Source organism: Periophthalmus magnuspinnatus, chromosome 22 (genome assembly GCF_009829125.3).
Source record: "Periophthalmus magnuspinnatus isolate fPerMag1 chromosome 22, fPerMag1.2.pri, whole genome shotgun sequence".
Lineage (NCBI taxonomy): Eukaryota > Metazoa > Chordata > Actinopteri > Gobiiformes > Gobiidae > Periophthalmus > Periophthalmus magnuspinnatus.
In genome coordinates this window covers 6,850,361-6,876,517 of record NC_047147.1, presented here as the reverse complement: position 1 = coordinate 6,876,517, position 26,157 = coordinate 6,850,361, and the positions used below count along the sequence as shown (strand labels likewise).

The window sequence follows — 26,157 nt, the reverse complement described above, 5'->3', positions numbered from 1 at the left end:
AGTCTACTCTGGTTTGTTGTCGAGGTCTGTAAACCCGATCATCATCATCCCATCAACGCCACTATGAAGAGGATTACACCTGCACGTTGTCATACATGAGCCACAGCCTCACCTGCTCAGCACTAAAGCAGACTGTATATAGTCTATGCGTTAATCCCGACTCAAGGGGAGAACTGCGCCCACTACAGACCAAGAGCTGGCACTACAAGGGTAAAAGAAATTCTACATACAAAATGTATTGGAGTCAGCTTTATCACATCTTTATGATTTGAACCTCATGTGACAAATACTACTACAGTTTTAAACCCAAATAGACATTTAAATATTTGGCAAATCTATATCATAAACAAAATATTTTAAAACATTAAGTAACTTACTTCACTGATGAGCAGTTGTAGTATTAAGTAGTAGTAGTCAGTTAGTGGTCATATTAAATAATACTTTACTATATAAAATACTTTACCAATTGAATAGGCTACTTTAATAAAGAGTAAAAAAGACAACGATGTTTCCATCATTCACCTGTTTAGTCATTATCATCATACATACTTCCAAAATATAATCATGACAAAAGCAAAATACATAAGATATGACACTCAGAAGAAAAACAGAAAGTGGGTTGATGAACAAGCAGATTTGGACAATTTCGTGACCTAAAATGGGATGTTTTTACTGCAAATAATGTAATTGTGATAAAGTAACCATTTTTTACCCACGTCTTTGGGTCATGGATGACTTTCAGAAGCAATTGTCTTGGTCAAAATGATGAACCGGACTGATATTGAAAACTCCCATGACAAACATCATTCAACAGAAGTGTCTCTTTCACTTGAGTACAGTCTGTTTAGTAATCCGTCCTTCTTTGTCAATGGCAAAGTTATAATTCTTGGGATTGTCCAAGGCTTCTTCAATTCGCTGGTCCAAATTCTCCATTGTGATGAAGTGCTTTGCCTCTTCCTAAACAGTAAAAGACAATATTTTATTTTAAATGTTAAATATAAGATATGACATATATATATATATATATATATATATAATGGTTAGAAGAACTGCCTTGTACCTGTAAGCGCAAAAGTTCCTCTTCTTTCATTCTTATAAATTCTTGCTGTTTTTGTTCCCGCTCAAGAGCAGCCTCAAACTCTTTTCTTTCAGCCTCCTCCTTTTCCATCTGAATCCTCTGCACCCTGAAAACATTAAACAATGAATTATATTGAGCATTTGACTAAAATATATGCACTGAAATAAATAGTTCACATTTGCTGTTTAACTGTCAGATTATAAATATGTTAACCTGTTTTATGGTTATTATATCTGTATTTACTGGGCCTATCCAAATGAAAAGCTAAAATTTGACATATTTTCAGTATTGATAAAATAAAAATCCCATAAACAACATCATTTAACTCATGTCACACCTGAGTTGTAGCATGCGCTGGTTCTCCTCTCTGTTCCAGTCCATCAGGGCGCGGTGCTCCTCTGCCTCTTTCCTCGCTCGCTCCTCAGCCAAAGATCCAGTCTCCTCTTCGTACTTCCTCCTCAACACCTCCTCTTTGAAATCCAGACTGTCAAGAGATGATTAGTTAATACAGTGCACATACTGTCCTAATATACAATATAGAAAAAATGATTTCTTGTACATTTCTATCATCAGAAGTTCTTGACTGACTTCACATAGCCCCACAACTCTAAATTGAGCTTTGTAGTAGAGCTGCGACGATTAATTGTAACAATAATGACTAATCGACTACTGTAATCGTTGAGTGCTCCAATGCAACCCTCCTTACTAAAATTACGAATTATGAAGTTTCGTCAAATACATTTAATTGACACACTGACACTCGCTGACACAATTATAAGGATTCAATTAGATTAAATAAGTTACAGAAAGCAGGACGCAATACATACATATATGAACCCAATTGACAAGGGCATGAGTATATGAAAACACATTTTAACTAGAGCTTTTAACCAACCGTAGTGCACTCAGGATCAGCTGGTACTCCGTGTATCTCTCCTTCAGGACCACCATCTCCACCGGGTCCACGGGCGGAGGGGTTTTGATTCGCCCCTCTTTGGACTTGGCTATCGGGTCATTGCGTGACTTTCTGCCGCGGACCGTCTCCACAAGCACGGCTCTCCTCCGGGCACAGAGCCGGGCTGCTGTGACGCCTCTACCGCCTATTGCTTGAAACATGACCCCCTTGAAATGTGGTCACGAATAAAGCGGTGAATATAGCCAGAATTATTATCTAAAGCATGGAAAAATGACAGGAGTGTTATTGACCGGAAGCCGCCATGTTGCTGAACTCTGACCTCCGGAAGAACACGTGATCTGCAAGTGCGCCCAAAATAAATAAATATATTTTAAAAATACAATAAATAATGACAGTGATGATAATAATAACAACAACAATGATGATACTAATAATAATAAAGATACTGATAATATATACATAATTCTAAAATCACAAAATACGTTTTTAAACATATGAAGACAATAGATATAAATGTTGAATTAATATAAAAATATTTTATTATGATTACAATTATACAAAAACATAAAAACAAACAAAAATGGATGGATTTATAAATCTGTATTAGAAGTATCAGGGCAGGATTCCAAGTAGCGGATAAATTACAAAACCCTATATGGAATTGTTTAAGAAATACTTACATAATTTACAACAAGGAAAATTAAAAACAAAGATCATAACATACACTTCATATAAGGAAGGAAAGAATTTCATCAATTTACCGCCATAGTTTTAGAACCATTTATAATCATAATCATGAGGTTTATATAGTCAGATTCAGTAGTAGTGAATGATGAAGGTCATATGAAAATGTTTTTACAAAAGATACAAAAGTGTGTATTTTTGAGCAATAAAGGCAGCAGGAGAGGTTTTAAGCTGTAATAGCACTAATAGCCATTTACAGCATATATAGAATTACAGGCGACTTCATAAGCCGTTAGAAGCGGTAGCATTGATACAGTGACAGTAGTAACACAATAACAAATGGTTTATGAAGCCACAGGGGATACTGGCATGATGCTACATGCTTAAGGTTGAGTTGGGCCAATGCTTCTCAAACATACAAGCCTCCCTTCAGAAAGCATCGGTCTTTCTTTGAACAGTCATTAATAAACTAATATGAACATGTTTAACCCAATTAAACCTTTGGGGAAAATATATGCCCCTAAGAGAATATAGAGCAAAACAAATCCATGTAAACCAGTCCAAACTAGGACCAAGAAGTGACTAATTCAGCTAGTAGGTGTTGAACTGCACATAATACAAAGAAGGCCATACATCAAAAGTGGTAACTGTGTTGAGAACCACTAACTTAATACTATGAATAGAGTGCCTTGTCAGTACATTCACATGTATGGTGCACTAAACTTGCCCTGGCATAGGACAAAGGCCATGTATTTTATCCTTCAGCTGCCATGGTCATCCCACACAGAGTCATTTCAGTTTGTGCCCAAAATGTAATGTTATGTTTGTTACAAGTGTAGCGCTGTTTGTAGTGCAGTGCGTAAATGCCCTTCTCTATTTGTGGCAAATATGTTTTTTGTTTAAAGAAAAATCTATTAAAGAAATAAATTACATTATTAAGTTTGAAAAAAATGTAAGGTACATTTTAATTGACCCCAAGTCCAAACTTGCTTTGACCCATTTACCCAATATTGGCAAACATCATCAATGGCTGTGTTCATGTCGGAAACTCCAAAATCTCCATAACCCAACCGCACGTGAAAGCACCGTCGGTTTTAGGAGAGGAGACCCAGCCCCTCTCCAACTCTGATCTTCTGTCCCGCTTTCAGATTAAAGATGAAGTCTTTGGGCGCTTCAAAAACTAATACAACTGTGGAACCCAGGTTAAACTCTCCCAGAGGTGCTCCTTTCTGTAACGTCACTCCATCGGCTGAAGACTCGTCTCCCTGGTAACAGCGTTCATGGCATGAGCCTTTTCTGTACTTAGGGGCGTTTGTTTGAAGTTCCTATAGGAAAAAAGAAAAAAAAAATGTTATTCTTTTAATACAAACCAGCCAAATGTAATTTGGATAGTAGGACTGAAAGATTCTTCATGGAGAGGTTATTGCAGTGCCTGTAATGTTCCACAGAAAGGCATGGAAATGATCTATCTCCATGGAGACACCAAGCCAAGTTACAGGTTAGATCTGTGAATAGGCGAGCCAACTCACAGTAACAATGCATTTTTTTCTGGGGGGGTATAAAGGCATAGTTTAGTAGTTCATAATTTAGTGTGCTTTCAAACGTTAATACTAATCCAAAATTCACAACCTTGATAAAAGTTGTTGTTGAAATTATTATAGGAGGCAGAGGACTTTCAAATTACTGTGATAGTGATATACATATAGATGCATTATGGACACTCACGCAAAGTGTTCATCCCATTTTAGAGGTAATTTTATATAGTTGTGGGTTTTGTACCTGGTCAAAATAGATGCGTATTGAGCCCACGTTGGTTGCCCCAACAGCGGTGAGAGAGAAGAAGCCGTGTTGCCATTGGCCCGTCAGAGCCACACGTTCATTCAGACAGAAGAGCTCTTTAACCCAATGAGCCACTCCAGGACTCACAGACATCAGGGAACCTACAATACAAACACACTGTAAATTAATGTTTATGGCTGAGGAAGGTGATGTGCCAAACAATGATCATCATTTTCTTATGGCCTAGATTATAGTTTTTATTTGTTCACAAATACTAGGTTTATATAATAGTTTCCCCATCAACCCAAAACATGCACAATTGGGTAAAATCCTTTTAATCCGGAGTAGGGGTCCTCCTGATACATTACTTCAGAGGTGTTAAAGGATGGGCCAAATACAGACAAATGTCCTTACAAGGAAAGTAAAGTGTACGTAACGTAAACCTATAGTATTCTTCCTAGAATCACACCACATGTATGTATGTAACAGAAACATTGAATCAGAATAAACTACTTCTCTGATCCTCTTTAATGCACCAGTAAACTACCCAATGTGATATACTTATATAACAGAAATTTATTCATGAAATTATTGGGAGCGATACACAGGTACTGGTTGTTCTGATGTCTTGGTGAATATGCTTTACCTGGGAAGTGTCTCCTCAGCTTCACTGTCCAGTCGACAGGAGAGTGGAAACAGTGGTAATCGCCTGGGGCCAGGTAAATGACCACATGAAACAGGTCATTATCTGGATGAGAGAGGAGGCTGTCTCTAAAGCCTTCAGCTGACCAATCAGAGCAGAGAGACAGGAAGTGAGGTTAGTATGTTAGTCATAAAAAAACACCACAATGTTCCAGTTACTTAACATTTTAAATATAGTTTTTATCACAAATTAATGTAATTATTCATTCACAATTATTTTAATTGGTGTCAAGCATAATACATATAAAATCTCAAATAAAACATTTTAGAGCTGTCAAGAACATACATTAAAGAGTAGATGAACCTCAAATAACTGCCAACCCCCCTTTTTGTAATATCATGTTTTATCTTTATATCTATATGTGTCTGTTTTAATCTCTGGTATGAGTCTTGTTTTTTGCATGCAGTGTATGTATGTACCAGATCACAAAATAAATTACCCAAAAAAAGAAATAACTCCCTTTGGGTATTTTATTAAATTAACTTTATAATGTCACAAAGAGCTTACAGAATGTAATTTATCCAGACACTTAGAGGAGTACCTTGGCTATTTCCTTTGTGTGGTCCAAGGAAATGCTCCAGACTGTAGGTGACACCTTTAACCTGCTCCACCTCAGAGTTTTTCACAGATCCAAAGTGAAGCACTCTGCCGTCTGCTGGAGAGGTCTGGAATTATAGTCAAAATAAGAAAACAACAAAAAGGTCACTAATCTGATCATGCTCACTCGTGCAAAGCAATGAGTGGCTATTTTTAAGAACCTAAAATATAAAACAGGTTGTTATTTTACTCTGTTTTGTTTACTACATTCTGTTCTGTATGTGTTTGATGCCACAAAAGTAAATATACCTTATAAGAACACATAGTCTAATCTTAATTCTGTCTGACTTTGTCGTCTCCACAGGGAAGTTAATACTTTGTCTGGAATGTTTCACAGTATGACATAAAACATTTTTCCATGAGCACAAATACACCACCAGATAAGATCTATGGAGTGGAGCATCCTCTCAAAATGTATGTTTTCATTGTATTTTATAGAAATTAAAAACTGTGATTGAATAAATGTAAGATAAATACGTCTCACACAGTAGAACATTCCAAGCAAAGCTGCAACATTTCCATGCCATCAAGCAGATAGTGGACCAATGGCCAGAAAAGTCATTTGGTTAAATTTTTTGTTTGCCATGTAACAACTGCCATAGCAACTATTATAAACATATTATATAGTTTGAATTGTAATGGGTTTCATATTTGTCACAGTATCAGAAATCCACGAGCCACCCCACAATAAAACTAATAACCTGCCATGGCCAGAAGAGTAGAATACACTGAGATTTGGGGATCTTCTTACACCCTTATTCAAGTTTATTTATAGAGCATATTTATTAAAGAACCAAAAGCTCAAAACTGATCAAAATGAATATGGTATCGCTGCTTACCAGACAGGAGAAGGAACAGACAGGTCTAGCAGCAGGTTTAAGTCTTCGTCTGAAAAACTCTCCCAAATTCTTGTAGAAATGCAAGTCCTCCACTGCTGCCTCCTATTGGACAAGACAGATTATAACAGTTATAACAACATAACAGTTTAATTCAATATGGCAATAGCTGGTTGCCGTTGGTTACCTGCATGTTGACTCCAAAAGTCCAGATGTAAAGTGAATAAATGGGTTTTCGTAAAAATGTTGGCAAATCCACAGCGTTGATCTTACCCCAAACTCGAGAAATAACCCGAGTGGGAAACGATCGGTACAGCGCCACCTGACGGATAAAGAAGCAATAACAATCAAACATGAAACAGATCTTTATTTAAATAGGGATACGGGGAAATAAAAAGAAAGAAGACCATCTGGTTGCCCCTCAGTTGAAATACACTGGAGTGAAGACCTATGGACCTATGGACCTCATTAGGGGGTGCTAATGGTTTCGGAAGTAAAATTCCAGCTCATTTTCTATTTTACAGGAGCCTTAGGAGCGAAGGGGCAACTTTTGACCAAAAATATATAGTTTTGATAAAATTGTACATCAAACCGATTCTGCAAATTCTTAAATGCATTTTTGTGTTTTTGTGAGTTGTGAAGTACTGAAATTGTGATTAGATTTGTAAAAGATGTTTTAAAAGTAGAAATATATTTTCTAATATAACTGCAGCCTTTGCAATTTTGGGCCAACTCAAATAGGAATTTCAATTACCGGTAGATTTTGAGATCGAGTGCAGCCCCATCTGTATTATAAACAGTTTGCAGACAAAAAATAAATAAAATCAATGAGAAGTTTATAGATAAAATGACTGGAGAATTTTCTTCAGAAACCAGAGATGGGTGGGCACTGGTTTTGCTCCATGGGATACAAACATGTCTAGCAGGTGTTACCCGATTGGTCAGCGGCCGCAAAGCTCTGGTGGTCAGTGTGCAGTAGAGGAACGCCATTGGTCGGCGGCGCCAGGGGGCGGAGCTTCCACTGAGCGCATTCAGACGGCGCTTCAGAGTCAACTGTGGAACCAGCCTAAAATATAGATCATAAGCTGCTCAAAAATAAAGCGGATTCAATTCTACTACTCAATACTAATGCGGTGGGCACATACAGTGTTGGGAAGTAACTGAACACATGTATCGAGAATATGAATAACCATTTTCATTTGGTGGTATTCAGAGTACAGGTACTTTCCTCCAATCAGAGGAATACATTGCAATACTTGATCACACAATTTTTATTTCAAACTGCACGTAACTAGTGAGAAAAATATATAACACTGCTCTTGTGCTAAGGACTGTCTCTCCAGTCAGTGAAACAAACATAAAGCTGTTTTTAATCGTATGTTCCATCTTTACCCTATTGTTTAAATGTAACTCAATGTAAAAAGTATTCCAAGTATTCAGAATACAGAACTCTGATTGGACCATGTAACAGAATATGTCACAGAATACTGAATACCTGAATTAAAATGTATTTTACAACCTTCCAACCCTAACAAGACTGCCAATATCACAGTTTTTAAGGTATGCAAAGTCAGTAATATCTATTAGGATACTGTAAACAATGAAATGAGTTGATAAAATAAAAAACTGGCAAATGGCAGTGGAAACATATAGGCCTGTCAGGATAATTACTATAATCGACTTATCGTTCAACATATGAAAGCTGGAACAATATATTTCGAGCCACGAAATATATTAATAATTAAAAGTATAGTAGTATAGTATGACTTAATAGTTATTAATATATAATAAATATATTAATAATTAATAGTATTAATCATGTGTGCCATGTCTTTGCAATAGTGTGGAGATTTTTGTATTTTTTATCTAATAATGTAAGATTTGAGCAGTAGAGGGTAGAATAAACAACTTCTATAGCTATTTTTTTACATTTTGCTATTTATTTGTTGCAGTTCATGTATTTTAATGTTACTGCATGTTTAAAAACTGGTTCACTGGGATTATCTTGCTTTGTGTCAGTGGCATGTAAGTAGTTTCAATATTATCGCAATATTTCTCTGTAGCAAAATTGTGCTTCAAAATGTGTTATCGTGACAAGTCTATAAGCAGTTAAATTTTGTAGTTCATTTACTTTTTATGCAATATTTGTACCTCAGCCACCAAAGAGACATAGCACATTCTAGTTTTGCAAAAATAACATCTGATTATAGTTATTGGACAAGCAAAAAATATATATAAAACAAGATGTAAATTTTTTTCCAATTATTTTACTAATACAGTTCAATCACAAAATACTAAACAGAATATATATAGTTGTACTGTAAATGATTTTCACCTGAAGCGGACTCGTGTTCCTTGAGTTGATTTTGTCTCTTTAGTTTCTTCATTTTTATGTGTTGTTGTCGTGCCATTTTCTTGCTTGGAGTTGGTGTTTATTATAATTTTTGGTGCAATTTTCCTGTGTTCAATGTTTGTCGTTTTTTGAATGCGTCTCAACACACTGCGATTCCTCCTGTCATCACTACGGTTACACCAAAACTTCACCATCTTTTCACTATAGCATTACTAACCGTTTTACACTCATTTGATTCCAGTTCCATCTTAAATTTTTACCAATCATACTTAAAATTGCTTTTGGAAATAACCTGATTTTTCAACTGTGGTCTGGAGTCTGTCCATGAACCCATTTGGTATACATCCAGGGCTAATCCTCGTTTGTCATTACAGCCTCTTTGTATGAACCGGTAAATTGTAATCCCAACGTGAACTAGTTTTAAGACCTCATCCAAACATACAATCCAAGATATGTATTTAAAAGATGAGAAAACCTCATTCAATGTGGTTAAAAACTACAATTCTCAAACCACCATCATTGAAAGCGAATTCTCCACAGTACAACTCTTAACTTCAGATTTTAGCCCAATTTAATCAACTATACAATAAACTATTCCAGTATTTAAGATATTACTAGACCATTCAAAAAACAGATTTAAATCCTCACATCACGGCCTCACACCACAAACAAAAACGACTCAAAAAAAGCAGTCCGTCCAACAGAGAAGTCATCAAGATAATCCCAATTTTCCCTCAAACTTCCTTGACCACCGTTGTTATCAAAAATAATGGTCCAATTTGAGGTAGTTTTTCGATTTTTAGTCCTGGTTTGGTCCGGAGAGTTTAAAAGCATCGTCGTTCCACACAGCTGACTGCAGAGAGTCCAGAGCCAGAGCTGGATTAGGATTAAACTAAACACCTTTTAGCAGATCACTCTCCACAGTGGCCTCATTCACTAAACAGCGACTACAGTCTGCAGTGTTTGAATAATATTGTAGCATTCTGGTGTAGGGAAACATGCCAAATTTCCTCTGGTTGTTTATTCTCTGAACACAATAGCTACTGTAGGCCGTAACACACGCCAAAACAAGAGCAAAACAACAGCAGTTTCAACCTCTAGAGCAAAACAGACCAGTAACCAGAGCAGTTACATTAACAACATTTTATATTATTCATATTATTGAATTATTGTTATTGTTCTATCCATCATTTTTAGTAGTGTTTAGAGTGTTTTTATTGCAACTGACTGAGCGACCATGAACGAGTTATTCTTTTGTGTTATTATTACAGGATAAAATAATAATAGTACCTCATTGAACCAGAGTAAAGAATGTAAGAATCATGCGAAGGTTATTGACACGATTAATGTCAAATTAATATTATCCATTTCATGAGTAGCCCTTCTGAAATGTTAGCTACAACCATCGTTTTTAGAAAATTATATCTTTATAATGTATGTATGTTCCAGTCAAAGGTTTGGGCACACTCACTCAAAAAAAATAAAATAATACAAAATAATGAATGATGAATGTGTGTCCAAACTTACTGACAAATGTACTGATTCGTAGTGTATATAATAAAGGTAATAAACACTTCAAGTTATTACTGAGGTATGTTGAGATACTACAATCGTAATATACACTCACCTAAAGGATTATTAGGAACACATGTTCAATTTCTCCAACCCCTTAGCATTCCGGGTCATTTTGGTGAAATAGCCTTTGTTCTGACCTCTCCAAATTAAAATAATCACCATTATTGAACCCTCAGTAGTAAATACACAAGTTTGGGGTCTTTGTAAAGGTAACACCCTATAGTTTTACCCACAGGTGTCAGAATCACTGTAAGTTTGTCTGCTGAGCATTTATACACTTTGGAACACACATAAACAAATTTTTTTCTCATCCTCGCCAAAAAAATTTTGTGAAAATGAAGGTGTAGAAAGCTGCAGTAGGGAGCTGGGGCCAAAAATACACTATATCTCAACTGACAAGATTGTTGACCACTTACATTTCTAATTTGAGGTCAATACCTATAAAAATTAGAGTTTTACAATCATTTTATCATGAGTAAGTCCAGGCCTCTCCAAACCTATCCCAATGAAGACATTTGGAGAACGTTTGGAAAAAGTGCAATAACTTTTGAATGTTTCAACCCACAGACATCAGTGAGGCTCTACTGAAAACTCACACTGAGAGGAATCTGTATCTGCACACCCAGCTGCTCTATTACTGTGCATTTATATATCATATCAAAACACAATATAAAATGTATATTTGTATATAAAATACAGTCAAAACAACTGGTATGGGTCAAAATAAATATATATTTACAAACCACACACTGCAAACAATCAACAAACACACACACGCTTCAAAATGTAAAACACATACTGGAAACTAAGAACACACTGTACACGATCAGACAGTCATTCTGCAACAGTGGCTCGGACCAATTTCTGTCATTGTGTCCTTAGTTCTGTCATTGTGGCAGAGACACTTCACCCAAGTGGTGTGTGCGTGATGATTGGTGGTGGTCGGGGGGCGCAGATTGGCATTAGCTAATGCTAATGATTACACATGATACACATTTGACCCACAATTAAGTTAATAGCAGAATAAACCACGCTTACTGATCAGGAACAGCATCCAGTCCATCAAAACATAAGGTCCCTCTACTCCTCAGTCCACCATGAGATCTTCACTCGGTTCCACGAACCGCTCCAGGTCCGAGATGCCTCTAGTTTAACTTGTACAAACATCCACAGTGTCCTTGGTTGCGCACTTCCTTTGTTTTGTCCGTTTCATCATGTTTAAAACGTAAAACTGCTGCGTAAAATTACGCATGGATCTTTATATCCAGTCTTGTCTTTTTGCGCGCAGAAAACTCTGTCTGTTTACAGTAAACCACTGCATGTCACGCATCAGCGTGTTCCGCAGTTCATGGGCTTTAAGAGGAAAACATCACTAAACGTGTGTAATGTAACAGCTTGATTCTACAAGGGGGAGAGTGGGGCGTACTCTTCCAGTCATCTGTAGCTCTCATTCACTGTCCGCAGCTCCAGTAACCCACAGCCCCCACCTTATTGGCCAACTTTGGTGTCAATCACAAGCTAACAAGTTTGTTTTGCGCCGAGGAACAAAGTTGGCGCTGTCAGAAGTTTATTACGCCTGAAACTGACAAAAGAAATGCAGAGAAGTGACGGAACAGATTTCACTTTCCTGCAGCAGATTGGACATGGAGGCTCTAACTTCCTTTGTGGACATAATTTCTTGACTGGATTATATTCTCTGGACCTTTACGGAACAAATGAGACCAACTTTGTGTGAATATGTTGATGTTTGACAGAACCAGAGCGCTCAAAGGTAAGTGATGTCCAAATCCACATTTCTGACTTCTCTGTAAAAACGGCTTTCCTGTCAGCACTGTGGTGATTAGAGGTGTAAATGGTTTACATATTCAGAAAGATGAATGCCGTAGCTTTCATTTGATGTGTAGATTGTTTGTGTGGGTGACGCAGAAATACACGTACATTGCTGTAAAGTTGTAACTTAAAGGCGACGGCCCGAACACTAAGTGGTTAATGCAATTATCTAATCAACCAATCACATGGCAGTTGCTTCAATGCATTCAGGGGTGTGGTCCTGGTCAAGACAATCTCCTAAACTCCAAACTGAATGTCAGAATGGGAAAGAAAGGTGATTTAAGCAATTTTGAGCGTGGCATGGTTGTTGGTGCCAGACGGCTGATCTAAGTATTTCACAATCTGCTCAGTTACTGGGATTTTCACACACAACCATTTCTAGGGTTTACAAAGAATGGTGTGAAAAGGGAAAACATCCAGTATGCAGCAGTCCTGTGGGCGGAAATGCCTTGTTGATGCTAGAGGTCAGAGGAGAATGGGCCGAGTGATTCAAGCTGATAGAAGAGAAACATTGACTGAAATAACCACTCGAGGAATGCAAAGCATTTGTGAAGCCACAACCTTGAGGCGGATGGGCTACAACAGTAGAAGACCCCACCGGGTACCACTCATCTCCACTACAAATAGGAAAAAGAGGCTAAAATTTGCACGAGCTCACCAACATTGGACAGTTGAAGACTGGAAAAATGTTGCCTGGTCTGATGAGTTTCGATTTCTGTTGAGACATTCAAAGGGTAGAGTCAGAATTTGGCGTAAACAGAATGAGAACATGGATCCATCATGCCTTGTTGCCACTGTGCAGGCTGGTGGTGGTGTAATGGTGTGGGGGATGTTTTCTTGGCACACTTTAGGTCCCTTAGTGCCAATTGGGAATTGTTTAAATGCCACGGGCTACCTGAACATTGTTTCTGACCATGTCCATCCCTTCATGACCACCATGTACCCATCCTCTGATGGCTACTTCCAGCAGGATAATGCACCATGTCATAAAGCTCCAATCATTTCAAATTGGTTTCTTGAACATGACAATGAGTTCACTGTACTACAATGGCCCCCACAGTCACCAGATCTCAACCCGATAGAGCATCTTTGGGATGTGGTGGAACGGGAGCTTCGTGCCCTGGATGTGCATTCCACAAATCTCCATCAACTGCAAGATGCTCCTATCAATATGGGCCAACATTTCTAAAGAATGAATCAGCACCTTGTTGAATCAATGCCACGTAGAATTAAGGCAGTTCTGAAGGTGAAAGGGGGTCAAACACTGTATTAGTATGGTCCTAATAATCCTTCAGGTGAGTGTACATACTAAAAACCAGAACAGAAGGAAGAGTGAAGGAGGGAGTGTTTGAAAAGCTAAACAGATTGGACATGCATCCAATTACCCACTGAAAGTCTTTCCTGGGCTGTTAATAGACTTTGTCCAACACTGTCTCTAGTGTTCAGGTAGTATATAGGTCAGAGCTTTATCACCAAACAAAAACAAACCATGGCTAAAAAAAGCTGCTAAACCTCTGAGCTGACTGGCAGAAAAGCATTGTGGGTCATTAATGCTGTACGATAGAAGAAGGAAACAGGGGTAAATGGGCCATGACTTTTGTGCAATTAGTTAGCGTAACTCAATACATTTTTTTCAGTGAGGGACAACCAGAAAATGGAATATTTTAATGACGTCTGAATGTGATATAATTATGGAAGAAAATCTGAATGTTTTAAGCATTACAGTTCTTTAATTTATACTATGTTAGTATGTTTCTGAATGACATTAATATCCAATTAATATGTATAACACCTCACTGGACATCAATAAATACATAGAGCACAAAGTAACCACAAATAGTGACTGATTGTCTCATTTGAAATACACAGATTACGGGAGCCGATTAGAGTAAAAAGATAGGGATAGAAAAAATATTAGTGTCAATATATTGGTAGTGGAGATATCTGGGGATTTTTTTTTATTTTATCTGCCCAATACAGAATGTATTCCCCAATATTTAGCCCTGGCATTTTGGATATTCCTCAGTTTAGATCCAATAATATTGTGGCCTTCATTTTTGAATCTCAAAAAACATCCAGCTTTTCTTCCACATCCATTTCCTACAAACACAGGTGAATTTACCTGAGTGGGCGTGGCCAAAGCAGGGGGCGCTCCCTCTACTTCTTGTTTACCCTTGTAGTGCTGGTAACCATAGTAACCTCCTCCAGAGACCACCAGCAGTGGGAAAGGCCTCAAGGGGCGCCTCCACAGCCCTCGAACTGAAAACATGGGGTCATTAGAGGTTATATACGTCTGTGCTGTGAGGATTTGGGTGGGTGGTTTTAAACATGATTTAAGTAATGAAGCCCATAGTCAAATTTGTAAATTACAGACTGCGGTTAATGTGTACAGATATAACATTAAAATATTAATAATTATTATTATTATAAACACCTGTGCTGAGGTTGCATTGCTGTATTTTGATTGCCGAGGGTGCTCTGTAAAGAAAAAAAAAAAAAAGATTTTTTTTGTGTCACTAATTTAAAAAAAAATGCAGAACCAACATATTGAATAGCAGTTTTATACAAAAGGTGTTGTTGCACTATATATTGCCATGTCTTGTGCTTTTACCTGTAGGGAAAGGAGCTAGGAGAGAGGAGATAGGAGTTCCGTGTCAAGTGTCTTCATGGTTTTGACCTATGGAGCCTTTTTGCCTGGTCTTTCTCCAGTTTTAACATGATGGTCTGACTTGTTAAGTGTTCTGGCAATTTAGTGTTTTTATCTGAATACCCCCATTCTCAGTTAGGGTCTGCTCCTCCTGCTTTTTGGACCTCAGGACACTCTCCTTGGTCAGAGTTCGGACCTTCTGCTGTTTGTCTTTGTCTGGATCTGTTACGGCTGGTTGTGTCTAAAGATGATTTTGCTGGATTTTAGGTAACATCATTCTATATTATACGTTATATAAGCCAAAAAAAGTATACAGATGGGAGGGGGAGAACTAAAATGTAGATTTCTTTTGTAACATTGCAAGTTTGTGGGTCTAATCGCTAATAGAAATGATCAAGTTCAAAATTTGCACTTTTTTTTCTTTTTTTTATGAAAATACAATGTAATCACTTAATCATCGCATTTTTGTTCCAACAGAGCGTTCTCTTTCTTCAGGTCCATCTCTTGATTCAGCCTTTGAGTGTTTAGCTCTTTGATATTTTCAGTATTCTTTGTGTCTCTTGAATACATTTATTAAATATGTCAAAAATCCTTTCCTTCTGCTTCTTGAGGGCTGTGGTCAGTTTTTGTCCCAGTTCCTCGTTCGTATAATTTTTTAGGGTTAACTCTTGTAGCAGTTCTTTTCTAAATACATCATTTTACAGACATTTTACAAATAAAATCTTCTTACTTGGCTCGTTTCTCCTCCCGATATCTCATGACGATGTCCTCCAGGAGTCAGATGATCTTTTTCTTTGCTTACGCGCAGCTAGTTCCCCCGTTTATATCGTGTCTGTGCCAAGGGTCATAAGTGTGCGGTGCCATCCCCTGTCCTCTGACGTTTCCACTAGAACTCCATCTCTGCCCTGATTGGCGGACGTGGTGGTGCGATAACTGTCTCTCCACGTCTCAGCATCCATCCGTACCTTAACCTCTTTTGTCATGTAACTTACGAGACAGTTCCAGACAGCTTTGACTAAAATACAACTGAATCTACAGGGTAAATGTCTTCCCTTGTAGAGTGACCGGAGTGATTCAACCTCCTGCTCATCTCATTCACTTCGTCACAACGGCCTTACGTAAAGAGCTCGATCAATTTAACTTACACCAAACACTCAGTAAATCTCATATGAGTCTAATCGTTAACTGTGAATGACTGACAGATAAAACAAGTAAGAAAAACTCGGTTTAATTCTCACCTGATCCTTGTGACAACGCGAACCACACTCCTCAAGGCCGCCGCCATCTTGTGTTTGCGGAAGTGACGTCAGCGCGCTGTACGTACATATTATAATGATAACTTGGTAACACGTGGCCCAAGCTTCGGAAAGAAAAAGTAATGCATTGCAATAAAAAAGAAAATTCCAATGTTACATTTATAAAGTGTATTTATGAGATGTTTAATTTACGTGGCCACCCCAGTGTAACCTTAGTACTAGAAACAAGGCGAAAAGAGCAAGATAGGACCATAATAGGGCAATATACTGTAGTTGTTTGTTGGAAAACTACTTTAGGTCAGTATGGTGGTCTGCCAATTTCATTTTAATCTTAAACACACAGAGCTGAGTTTCATTCATATGTATTTTTGAGTGATCCTGTCGTCTCTCTCCAGGGCCATCTGATCTGCTGTGCACCACTCCAGGTATCCTTTTTAGGTATACTTTTTATTGCTAATATGGCTAATATCTTGCCTGGGATACAGAATACACTCTTCTTCAATGCTTTAATCATCTGTATAAAAATATCATTCTGGTGATATACCATACTGGGACTTTATACTAACCAAAAATGCATAATATGAATCGTGTATATTTACAGGCTGTTTACTTATGACCAAAGAGAATCACCAGCCTCAATCTTTCCACATTTTTTCCTGTCAGGTCCTGTCTCTGCATCCTCCTCTATATTTCCTCCTTGGAAAATGTCCAACATCATCTGAGCTCTTGAGGTTCAAACAAGAAAGACTCGACTTAACAAGTGTTTTGCAGGTAACTTAAATTTATTCAGCTTGTTGTTGGCTCTTACATTGACACAGAAGTTTGTGTTAGTTTCACAGATGTTAAGAATTAATTTAACAAACAACAAGGAGCTCCTGCAGTTATTGTTTCATTGTTTTAGCAACTAATTTAAACAGAGGACATTATAAGAAGAAACCAGTAACAAAAGAGCCCTCCATTGCAATTACATAAACAAGAAGTATTAGAGAAAAGATGAGTTTGAATACCAGGTTAATATATCTGAAACTATCAGTACATTGGATATGAACCAGAGTCGATAGACGTAAATGCAATGGAGGAAAAACAAAAACAAAAACACTCAAATTTAAGTTTCTGAAAGTAAATTTTTAAGGTTACTGGTTCGCTGATCATTAATAATAACTATAACGCAGGACGATGTTAATCAATTTCATGAGCTCCAAGTCCAACCATCAAAAGTTATAAATAGCTTTGTCCTTCTTTACAAACAGTTGGTCAGATGTTTGCACAGTGAGGATTTGGATAAACAACTTTTGATACTTGGGTGTTTTAACTTTAGGAACTCAGTCAAAATGATATCTGTCCCAAAGAGCTGTTTGTAACTAATGCAGTGCGGCTTCCACTCTTTATAGTTGAATTTCTTGGTGTCAAAACGTGTGTAGAAGAAGGGGGACTTCTATTGGACCTCTTGTAGCTATAGCACAAGGGCGCAGGTGTCTTGGTGCTGAGTTGTTAATGTAGTTATGTAGTTATAAGAATGTAAGAAAAGAGAGAAAGAGGGAGAGAAAGAGTGGGTGGGTTTGTAGGTGTGGGAAGGTTGGGGGGCTTAATGAGTTTGTGTTTAATTGAGAGCAGGGAGGGGTGGGTAAGCCAGGCGAATCTCCTCCCCTTCCAGAAGTTTCCTGAAAAAATACAAACATGTATGAGCGATTTAAGTGAATTTAGTCTTGATTGCTTTAGTTCTCATCTGATCGTGGATGAAGCCCAGTTTGGCCCTGGTCTCGCCTATTTCTAGTCTAGTCCCTGTTAAATCTCGAACTCCTTGCCTTCAATTAATAACAAATGCCTTGATGACTGAACAAAATTGTGCATATTATTGACCACAGACCTAATTAACTTTTCCATTTTATAAATAAAGTAATATTTCTAAACCATAATCAAAAAGACTAAACATATTTATTCCATAGCATAATAACAATAACTTTAGAGCCTACAGTGACAATAAATTGGTTAACACATTTCAGTAAGTCCTGATTACGTCATATGGTAGTCTACCCTAACCCACTTGCAAAATATGTCATTACCTGTACGCTGCGATTTCAATATCCAGCGCCATCTTCACGTTCAGCAGGTCCTGATAGTCTTTCAGGTAACGAGCCATTTCCTGCTTAGCCTCAGTGATGTCGCTCTCCAAGTGACATATCCTAATCTGTGGGTGACAAAAAAAACAACAAACATTCCAAGTTATTTATATGAGCATCTTTAACGTATGAATAAAATTAAATCAGTCAGAGAGAGAGAGAGAGAAAAAAGGTCCTACTCCAACTACATGCTTAATAAAATTGCATATTTGCCTTTCTACTCACATAATGAAGCTTACAAATCTACTTTTCCCTTTTTATCTGCTTTTGTGTCACAAAAGTAACTACCCTAATTTAATTTAATACAATAGTGTGACATACACTGGGCTGCATGTAGTTTGAGAATAGACTTGGTACAAAGTCTGCTGAGCTACACAGCTTCTGAAAGAGCTGCACCAACTGTTATTTATGGCTCTGCTTTTTCTGCTTCTTTGCTTTTTCTCTATGTGTAGGCTTTTAATATCAAAGGCTATTTTATTTTTACCTGAAAGCTGTTGTGTGTGCCACTTTTGTCACTACCACTCTAACATTCTGTTCAGTAAACATGCACTCACTTTGAAAATCCAACCAATCACATCACAAGTGTCTCACAGTCCATAAGAACAAAGTTCTGCCTGTCCAATGTGTCAGGAACAAGCTGTCATAACAAAATGATGTCATCTTGTCCTTACAGCTCCATGTCATGAATTGACAGTAATGTGGCAATTTAAAATGCATTTCGTTGCATGCGTGGTACAATGAGAACTACACAGACCATCATCATTTGCTCTTTTTGAGTGCAGGAAAATACACTTGAGTCTTACTTTTCTAGAAATGTGATTCAGCTGTATTTTGTCTTATTATGAACAAATAAAATGAACAAAACTATTAAAACAAATTTGTCCTTTTTTCCTTTCCAAGTTGTCAAGCTGATCATTGACAACTTGAGATGACTGAATCTTTATTAAAATTAGATTAACTGTACAGCACTAGATCAAGTTAAGATTATTTTTGTATTGATCTGATTGTGAACAGTAGCCACGTGTCAGTTTGCAGTGTTTGATACTGACCTGGTACCGTGCCACCTCTTTGGCCTGTGTGTGCTCCAGTTCTTGCAGTTGTTTGGTGAGGGACTCAGTGACGTTTCTCAGACCTTCGATTTCAGATGAACGTGACTGGAGCAGGCGCCGGTACTCCATGGTCTCCTCCCTGATCGCCCGCACAGCCTCGTTGTTCTTATTTGCCATCTCTGCTACACTGGCAAACTTGTTCTTGTACCATTCCTCAGCTTCCTGCATATAGAGAGGGGGACAGAAACTTTATCTTGACATTTGTTTGATCTTTCCCTATAGCAACAATAAGATACTATTTTGTAATCCATCAGAAATTTGTTCAAACGTGTCTGTAATATTTTCTTTGAGGTTCATGTATGCACAAAAATTAAACATAGAAATGCTAAAATATCACCTTATACCCATTTCTTACCTTACATAATTCCACAAATTTTATAAATGTTTTACCAACTTGAATGTGGTGTGTGAGAGTTGGTGGTGGTCTTGCTTCCATGAGTCTGTCCCAGGGCAGCTGTGACTACAAAAGTAGCTGAACACCAATGAGTGTGGAGTAAATGAATAATGCAAAGTAAAGCGCTCTGGGTGCGTCGGAAGGAGCTTACATCTAATATATTAAAAATGTTCTCACCACCTATTTACTGTTTGTATTTTAACTATTTCTCTTATATTATATTAATATTATCTACCTGCATGTTCCTGTGGGCCAGGCGCTCGTACTGCCCCCTGATGTCCCGCAGAGCGGTGGAGAGGTCAGGCCGGAACACCTCCACCTCCACACTGATGTTGGCCACCTGCAGCTGGGACTCGAGTTCTGCCTGCTCCTCTGTGTACACCTTCTTCAGAAAGAGGAGCTCGTCACACAGGGAGCCCACTGTGGCCTGGGCGTCCCAGTTGGACAGCAGGGCCCTGTAGGAGGGACACAGGAGTAAGGTACACTTTAGTCACTGTTTTCAATTTCCTGTTTATCTGCAACAACATACTTTTCACCACTGATGTTCCATTTTTAGAGATATAGCATTATCTTTTAAATTGTGACTATAAATACCACATCATTTACACATAAATAGTGGCTCCTGCACCAGTGTGAATGATATCAAATGGTTATTACCACCTGCTTATCTCTATGGAGATTATATTGCATTGTCTGGAATGTTCCATAGAATGGAATTTCTTTCCTTCAGTTATAGGAGCTTTTATTACTAACAAATAACTTGTATTGCGAGTGGGGTCGCCTCTCCACAGATCTGACCTGAAACTTGGGTTGATGTGTCACATACTTGTCTCTGTGGAGATAGATGAGTCTAATACCATCTTATGGAACATTCTAGGCAAATAAATAGCATCTTCATAGAGATGGTGTACTAATAATAAATAATAATAATAAAATATTCTCCTCTTGACCCTCTTTACCTGGTGGCCTCCTCTCTGGCCCTCTGCAGCTCCTCCTCTGCCCCCTGTCTCCTCCGGGCCTCCTCTTCAAACCTCTCCTTCATCTGTTCGTACACGTCACGCATGTAATCTCGGTCCGCTTCCATCCGCATCTTCTCACCATTCTCGCACTCAATCATGGCCCTCAGGTTTCGGGCCTCTCCCTCAAATATGGCCTGAAGACGGGACGGATTACTCTGTCTTGCCCTCAGCACCTCCAGTTCGGACATGAGAGCCTTGTTTTGCTGCTCCAGGAATCTCACCTTTTCGATGTAGGTGGCGAAGCGGTCATTCAAGCCCACTAGTTGTTCCCTCTCTTGGGTCCTTACCTCCAGTAGCTCTGAATTGATGGAGCTTACTTGGGTTAAATCCATGCGCGGGCCATCGTGAAGAGAGGAGGGTAGAGGAGAGGAGCTCAGCCTGAGTACCCTCTTTCCAGATGGGGTAACGCGAGGAGAGGAGGAAGAGTAGAGGGTCTTGGTTCGGGACCCTCTGGAGATGTCCCTTGATCCACGATAGGAGAGATAAGGATCGTAGCTCATGATGAATTCTGTGTGTTATGTTTTTTAAATGAAGGTTAAAGTTTCAGGATTTTGGATTTTGTCCCCCTTGTTCTGCACACCATGGGAAGAGAGGATGAGTGAGCGTTTTGCACTGCACCAGCTCAGTGATGCTGCAGATCCTGGGTTTATATATGGAGAGAGCGCCCCCTCCCTCCTCTCACTGGCACTTCTCTGCTGTCAGCACGGTCTCAGCCAATGAGAGCGCGCTGCAGTGAGGACACATTAAAGCCGCCTGGACAGGGAGAAAAATCCACTAAATCATCTCTACAACTGGGCTAATGACAAACTCCGAACACTCAACACCACTGGATCGATATGACCTTATGGTGATCACTTTACAGAGGCGAGGAGACAATACAGACCAGGTCGTATTTTATTAACTGTGCAGCCTTAACTGCAGCTTTTGAGATGACATCATGCCTTTGGGGCAGTAGTAGCTCTATGGCAGAGCATTTTCTACAAACCTGAAGATTTGTTGGTTAAATTCCAACTCCAGCCAGTTCATAATAGCTCAGTTGGTGGTAGAGTGTTTGTCCACTGATCCAAAGGTTGGCAGTTTGAATCCCGCTCTCGACTTAAACATCACTGGTAGAGCAGTCAGGTCCACTGATTCACAGGTTGGTGGTGCAATTCCAGCTTCCACAAATGAATACTGTAGCATTTCTCCTTGAGCAAGACACTTAACCCACCTTACCCCCAATGTGTCCGTACACTGGTGTATGAATGTGTGTGTGTGAATGGTGAAAAATGTGACCATTTACCAAGGGCAAAGGCAAGGGCAAGACACTTCACTCACATTGCCCATAAAAATGTGATCCTGCTTAGAACTGTACCTTTTTTTTTTTTTACATTATGACTACAATTATATTTGCAATCTGTTCAGTGCACACATTGTAAACTACTCCAGGAACGTCAACATTTGAAGCAATACAAGAATAAACAACTTTTTTCAATAAAAAGACACAATATTTTGTTCAGCGGAGAGGACATTTTATCATCTAAAAAAACTGCAGTATTTATGATTTGATAATGTGCCACCTCAAACTGCAGTTTACATTTGATTGTGATATTGTGCAGCCCTAGTCCTGTGTCTGTGTGATTGAAGTTACTATAGGTGCAGATTGGCCGCCACACTTCCTTCACTCTGTTCCGTGGCAGATAGGGCAACAGAAGCCATAATTTGATCATCTTGAAGTGTTTGGGAAGCTAAAATGACCATGTAAATTTGTAAATGTGATTGATATACAAGTATATTTTCCTTTAGGAGGGTCCAGAATTAATACTGCAATAATGACTTCTTGCTTCTATCTCCATCTATTCAGTTCAGTTAAATTCAATTGTATTTATATAGCACATAAAAAAAAAATTTAGCTGCCCAAAGTGCTTCACATAAAAAGTCAACAAAAAACAATCTGGAGTGACATCATGCTGTAAACTACCAATTAACTGTGCTAGCCTATTAATTAAGTGTGTAATCTACCCACGGAGAAGGAGACCCCAGCAAAACAACTCAATTAAATTACTGATCAGTCATTTTAATGCTTTTGTGGATAAACTTACTTATAATTATAGTGATTTTGCTTTCATGTTTTTTACTGAAGTCAAATCCAATTGCTCACAAAATCAAATATTGATTGACTGTTAATCAGACTTTAATGTGAATCCGATGAGTCTTTGCTGACCAGGCTCCACATGCCTCAAATGAAGTGTGATCTGCAAAGAGCAAATAACATCTATAGATTTCACTTAAGGCCTTTAACCAACATAAATCATGTTTTTTTCCCCCCCAGTTGACTAACAACCCAATCCTAATTTCACTCTGCAGTCCATGGAGTAAACAGAGTAAAGCCTTTGTTAAACTAATCTATCCTTTGTTGCAGTTCAGTGAGAGCCAGCAGATGTCAGCAGAGACCAATATACAGCTCTCGTTTTAAACTTTTTCCCCAGTTTCAGATATCAACCATTAATTATAAGGATAGAACAAGAACATATTATTATTATCTGATTTTTGTTGTGTTCCAGCAGGGGTCACAGATGTTAGAGGCCTACCCTAAATAATTTGTCCCTTTGCTGGAGTACAACCTGGACATTGCAGCCACTCACAAGGTAGAAGAAACGTAAATCAGATTCTCACTATTGCAACACAACAGGGGTAGTATTTTCTGTATGTATTAATCTGTAAAGCACTCTATGAGTCAGATTTATTATTCCTAACACATCTAACACATCTTGCTTGAAGGAGAGGACAAATTGAAGGAAATGTATAGGAGGACAATGACTTCTGGCTTTTAATCATCATCGCAACGAACATTATAAACACTATCTTATAAGCTGTGAGAATAGAATTGAATAAAATGGAATAGAATAGAATATACTGCATTTTCTCTGGAGCCTTACACTTATATTAACTACCGACCATAACCCTACAACTCTGTAATGATGTTTTAACTTTTCCCTGATAATTATGACTAAATTATGACTAAATTCTCAATACTTGTGTTCTGCAGGAATACATAGCAGATATAGCAAGTTATAGCAACTCGTGGCAAAGAGGGTTAGGCCTTTTCTGTTTTGTAATTCTGCTGTTTTACCAGGTGGGAGCAACTTTGCACTACATGTGGCTCTGTAGCACACATCTGACGAGCGTGAGCCTCCTCTTTTTACATAGCAAAAGTTGAACATTACAGTATTTGAATGAGCTCCTGTCACGTGTAAGCAAAAGCAGTTTCGTTTATTCAATTTTACAGTGAATATATTTGATACGATAAGGTAAAAAATAAGTACATAATATATCGAGTTCTCATTGCTAAAATCTTCACACAGTTACATATGATACAAAAATTGCAGAAGAAAGCGTAGTTTTGTACATTCAGATCATTTGTAAAGTAGGCATATTCACATAGATCACATAGGACTGAAAGACATCCAACATACAAACAATACAGGGCAACTCTCCATTCAAAAAGTAAATTGCTTTGGTAGAAAAACCCAATCTCTGAAAAACATGTGCTCAATTTAAGTAGTTTGTTTACATTAAGTCAAATAGCCGGACATCTTGGTTTAAAAAAAAAAACAAAAAAAAAAACATTCATTTGATATTAGAAGCGCTGCATATTCATTTAACTGTTTGCACTGGCACAACACGGATACTTCTGGGTACAGCTCGAAAGTGGGCATTCACACGTCGACTTGTAAACAGTACTTTGGTTCATTTATACATTTCGAGTGCTTTTGGGGGAAAGATTCAACTTAGTTCTCATCAAGTATGTGCTAAAAATATGTAGCTTATTTTTTTTTTCTCAAATGTGCTGCTATAGGCTTATGGAAAAGTCTCAACCAAAACATGGTCCATATCAACATTTGTATACATCAATGTAAACAATGTATTATAGCCTGTAATATAAGATTATAAATGACCTCTACAGTGAAATTTAGTGAATGGTTTCCTTTGATATGCCTGGCCTCTGGTCGTCAACTTCACATTCATTAATAAAGTTGATATTTTTGTAGGCTAAAATTCACCCTATTGTTGCAAAAAATATATATTTGGACATGGCTAAACGTCTATATATTACGTTTACAGTGGCCACAGTTGTAAGAGGAGCATCAAATGTGGCTCAGTAACTTGGCACAGTGTTTATCAGTTGAACTTTAGAAGATTTTAAGTCTCTTGCCAATAGCTCTACCAGTCTTGGGCGCGCCTCGGTGGTTCTGCTGGTCTCTGGATAGCGGGCAGTACTTAATTGTATGCGCATTGTCTCCATTAGCGCTGCAGAGAGGACAAGTGTACGCGCGCAGGATGGGGCACAGTACTCTCCCGTCCACCGTCTTCAAGATGTGAGTGCCGTAGACCTCCTCCGGTGCGCCATTATTCCGACAAAACACGCAAACTTTGGGCTCTGGCTTGCACCTTTGGAAGTGTTTGCGTCTCGAGAAGAGATCCAACCCGGTGAAGCTGCCTCTGTAACCGGGACAATCTTGGTCTGACAGCGGGGAGTCGTGCTCGTACGGCCGGAGGAGAGTTTCTTTCAGGTCGAAGATGGAAAGTGGAGGGGAGCTTGGAGGCGCGCAGCAACACTCAGCTTGGCCATTATTGTCCCTACCGTGCGCAATTACGCACGGGCACATTGGTGACTCGTCATCCAAACCCAACGTAGCTTTTAGAGACTCCGTGATAGAGTTAGGGCTCGTTGGCTTGGTTTTGGATACGAGAGTCGACAAACCGAGATAATCGTTCCAGAAATTGAACGTGTAGTTGTACGGAGCGTCCAAGTATCCACGGTCTAACAAATCCATCTTGTCAACAAAACAATGCGCGCGCCAGAAGTGATGTCGTTCAGCATGAGTGAAGTGACCACGATGCGTCCTCCGATCTGAGCTCCACTCCACTGTGCGGGACATCAACACGTACACGCAGATAAGTGCTCCCGGAATAAAGAGGGGGGCGGGGCCGGGGGCAAGATGATTGTGCGCTGGGCTCAAAGGAGGGACCACAGAGAGAGGGAGGGAGGGAGAGAGGGAGGGAAGGAAGGGACCACAGAGAGAGAGGGAGGGAGAGACAGAGAAGGAGGGACCACAGAGAGAGAGGGAGGGAGAGAGGGAGGGAAGGAAGGGACCACAGAGAGAGAGGGAGGGAGAGACAGAGAAGGAGGGACCACAGAGAGAGAGGGAGGGAAGGGACCACAGAGAGAGAGGGAGGGAGGGAGAGAGGGAGGGAAGGAAGGGACCACAGAGAGAGAG

At 38.8% G+C, this 26,157-nt stretch overlaps 4 protein-coding genes across 5 annotated transcripts; all 4 read right to left on the bottom strand.

Annotated features, from left to right (window-relative positions):
* Window positions 1–511: 511 nt before the first annotated feature.
* On the bottom strand, window positions 512–2,310 carry mrps26 (mitochondrial ribosomal protein S26). Its single transcript, XM_033987692.2, has 4 exons — window positions 1,974–2,310; window positions 1,416–1,562; window positions 1,061–1,184; window positions 512–957 (listed from the first exon to the last, which is right to left on the bottom strand). The coding sequence occupies exons 1-4, from the start codon at window positions 2,192–2,194 to the stop codon at window positions 826–828; spliced, it is 624 nt and encodes a 207-aa protein (XP_033843583.1). The 5' UTR covers window positions 2,195–2,310; the 3' UTR covers window positions 512–825.
* Window positions 2,311–2,505: 195 nt separating this feature from the next.
* pisd (phosphatidylserine decarboxylase) lies at window positions 2,506–16,321 on the bottom strand. Of its 2 annotated transcripts, none has more exons than XM_033987688.2 (9): window positions 16,237–16,321; window positions 14,786–14,829; window positions 14,474–14,610; window positions 6,781–6,915; window positions 6,597–6,698; window positions 5,702–5,825; window positions 5,104–5,241; window positions 4,458–4,618; window positions 2,506–4,003 (listed from the first exon to the last, which is right to left on the bottom strand). In XM_033987688.2, exons 1-9 carry the CDS (start codon window positions 16,281–16,283, stop codon window positions 3,773–3,775), a joined length of 1,119 nt encoding a protein of 372 aa, XP_033843579.1. In that variant the 5' UTR covers window positions 16,284–16,321; the 3' UTR covers window positions 2,506–3,772. The 2 variants fall into 2 exon arrangements, with proteins under 2 accessions (XP_033843579.1, XP_033843580.1); XM_033987689.2 differs by lacking the exon at window positions 16,237–16,321 and adding an exon at window positions 15,729–15,848.
* Window positions 16,322–17,015: 694 nt separating this feature from the next.
* Window positions 17,016–21,530, bottom strand: si:dkey-33c12.3 (uncharacterized protein LOC335380 homolog). Its single transcript, XM_033988400.2, has 5 exons — window positions 20,837–21,530; window positions 20,113–20,332; window positions 19,424–19,645; window positions 18,318–18,442; window positions 17,016–17,915 (listed from the first exon to the last, which is right to left on the bottom strand). Exons 1-5 carry the CDS (start codon window positions 21,394–21,396, stop codon window positions 17,855–17,857), a joined length of 1,188 nt encoding a protein of 395 aa, XP_033844291.1. The 5' UTR covers window positions 21,397–21,530; the 3' UTR covers window positions 17,016–17,854.
* A 2,599-nt stretch (window positions 21,531–24,129) lies between these two features.
* Window positions 24,130–25,796, bottom strand: LOC117390625 (nanos homolog 1-like). The gene has a single exon (XM_033988401.2). The coding sequence runs from the start codon at window positions 25,711–25,713 to the stop codon at window positions 25,069–25,071; it is 645 nt and encodes a 214-aa protein (XP_033844292.2). The 5' UTR covers window positions 25,714–25,796; the 3' UTR covers window positions 24,130–25,068.
* Between the last annotated feature and the right edge of the window lie 361 nt (window positions 25,797–26,157).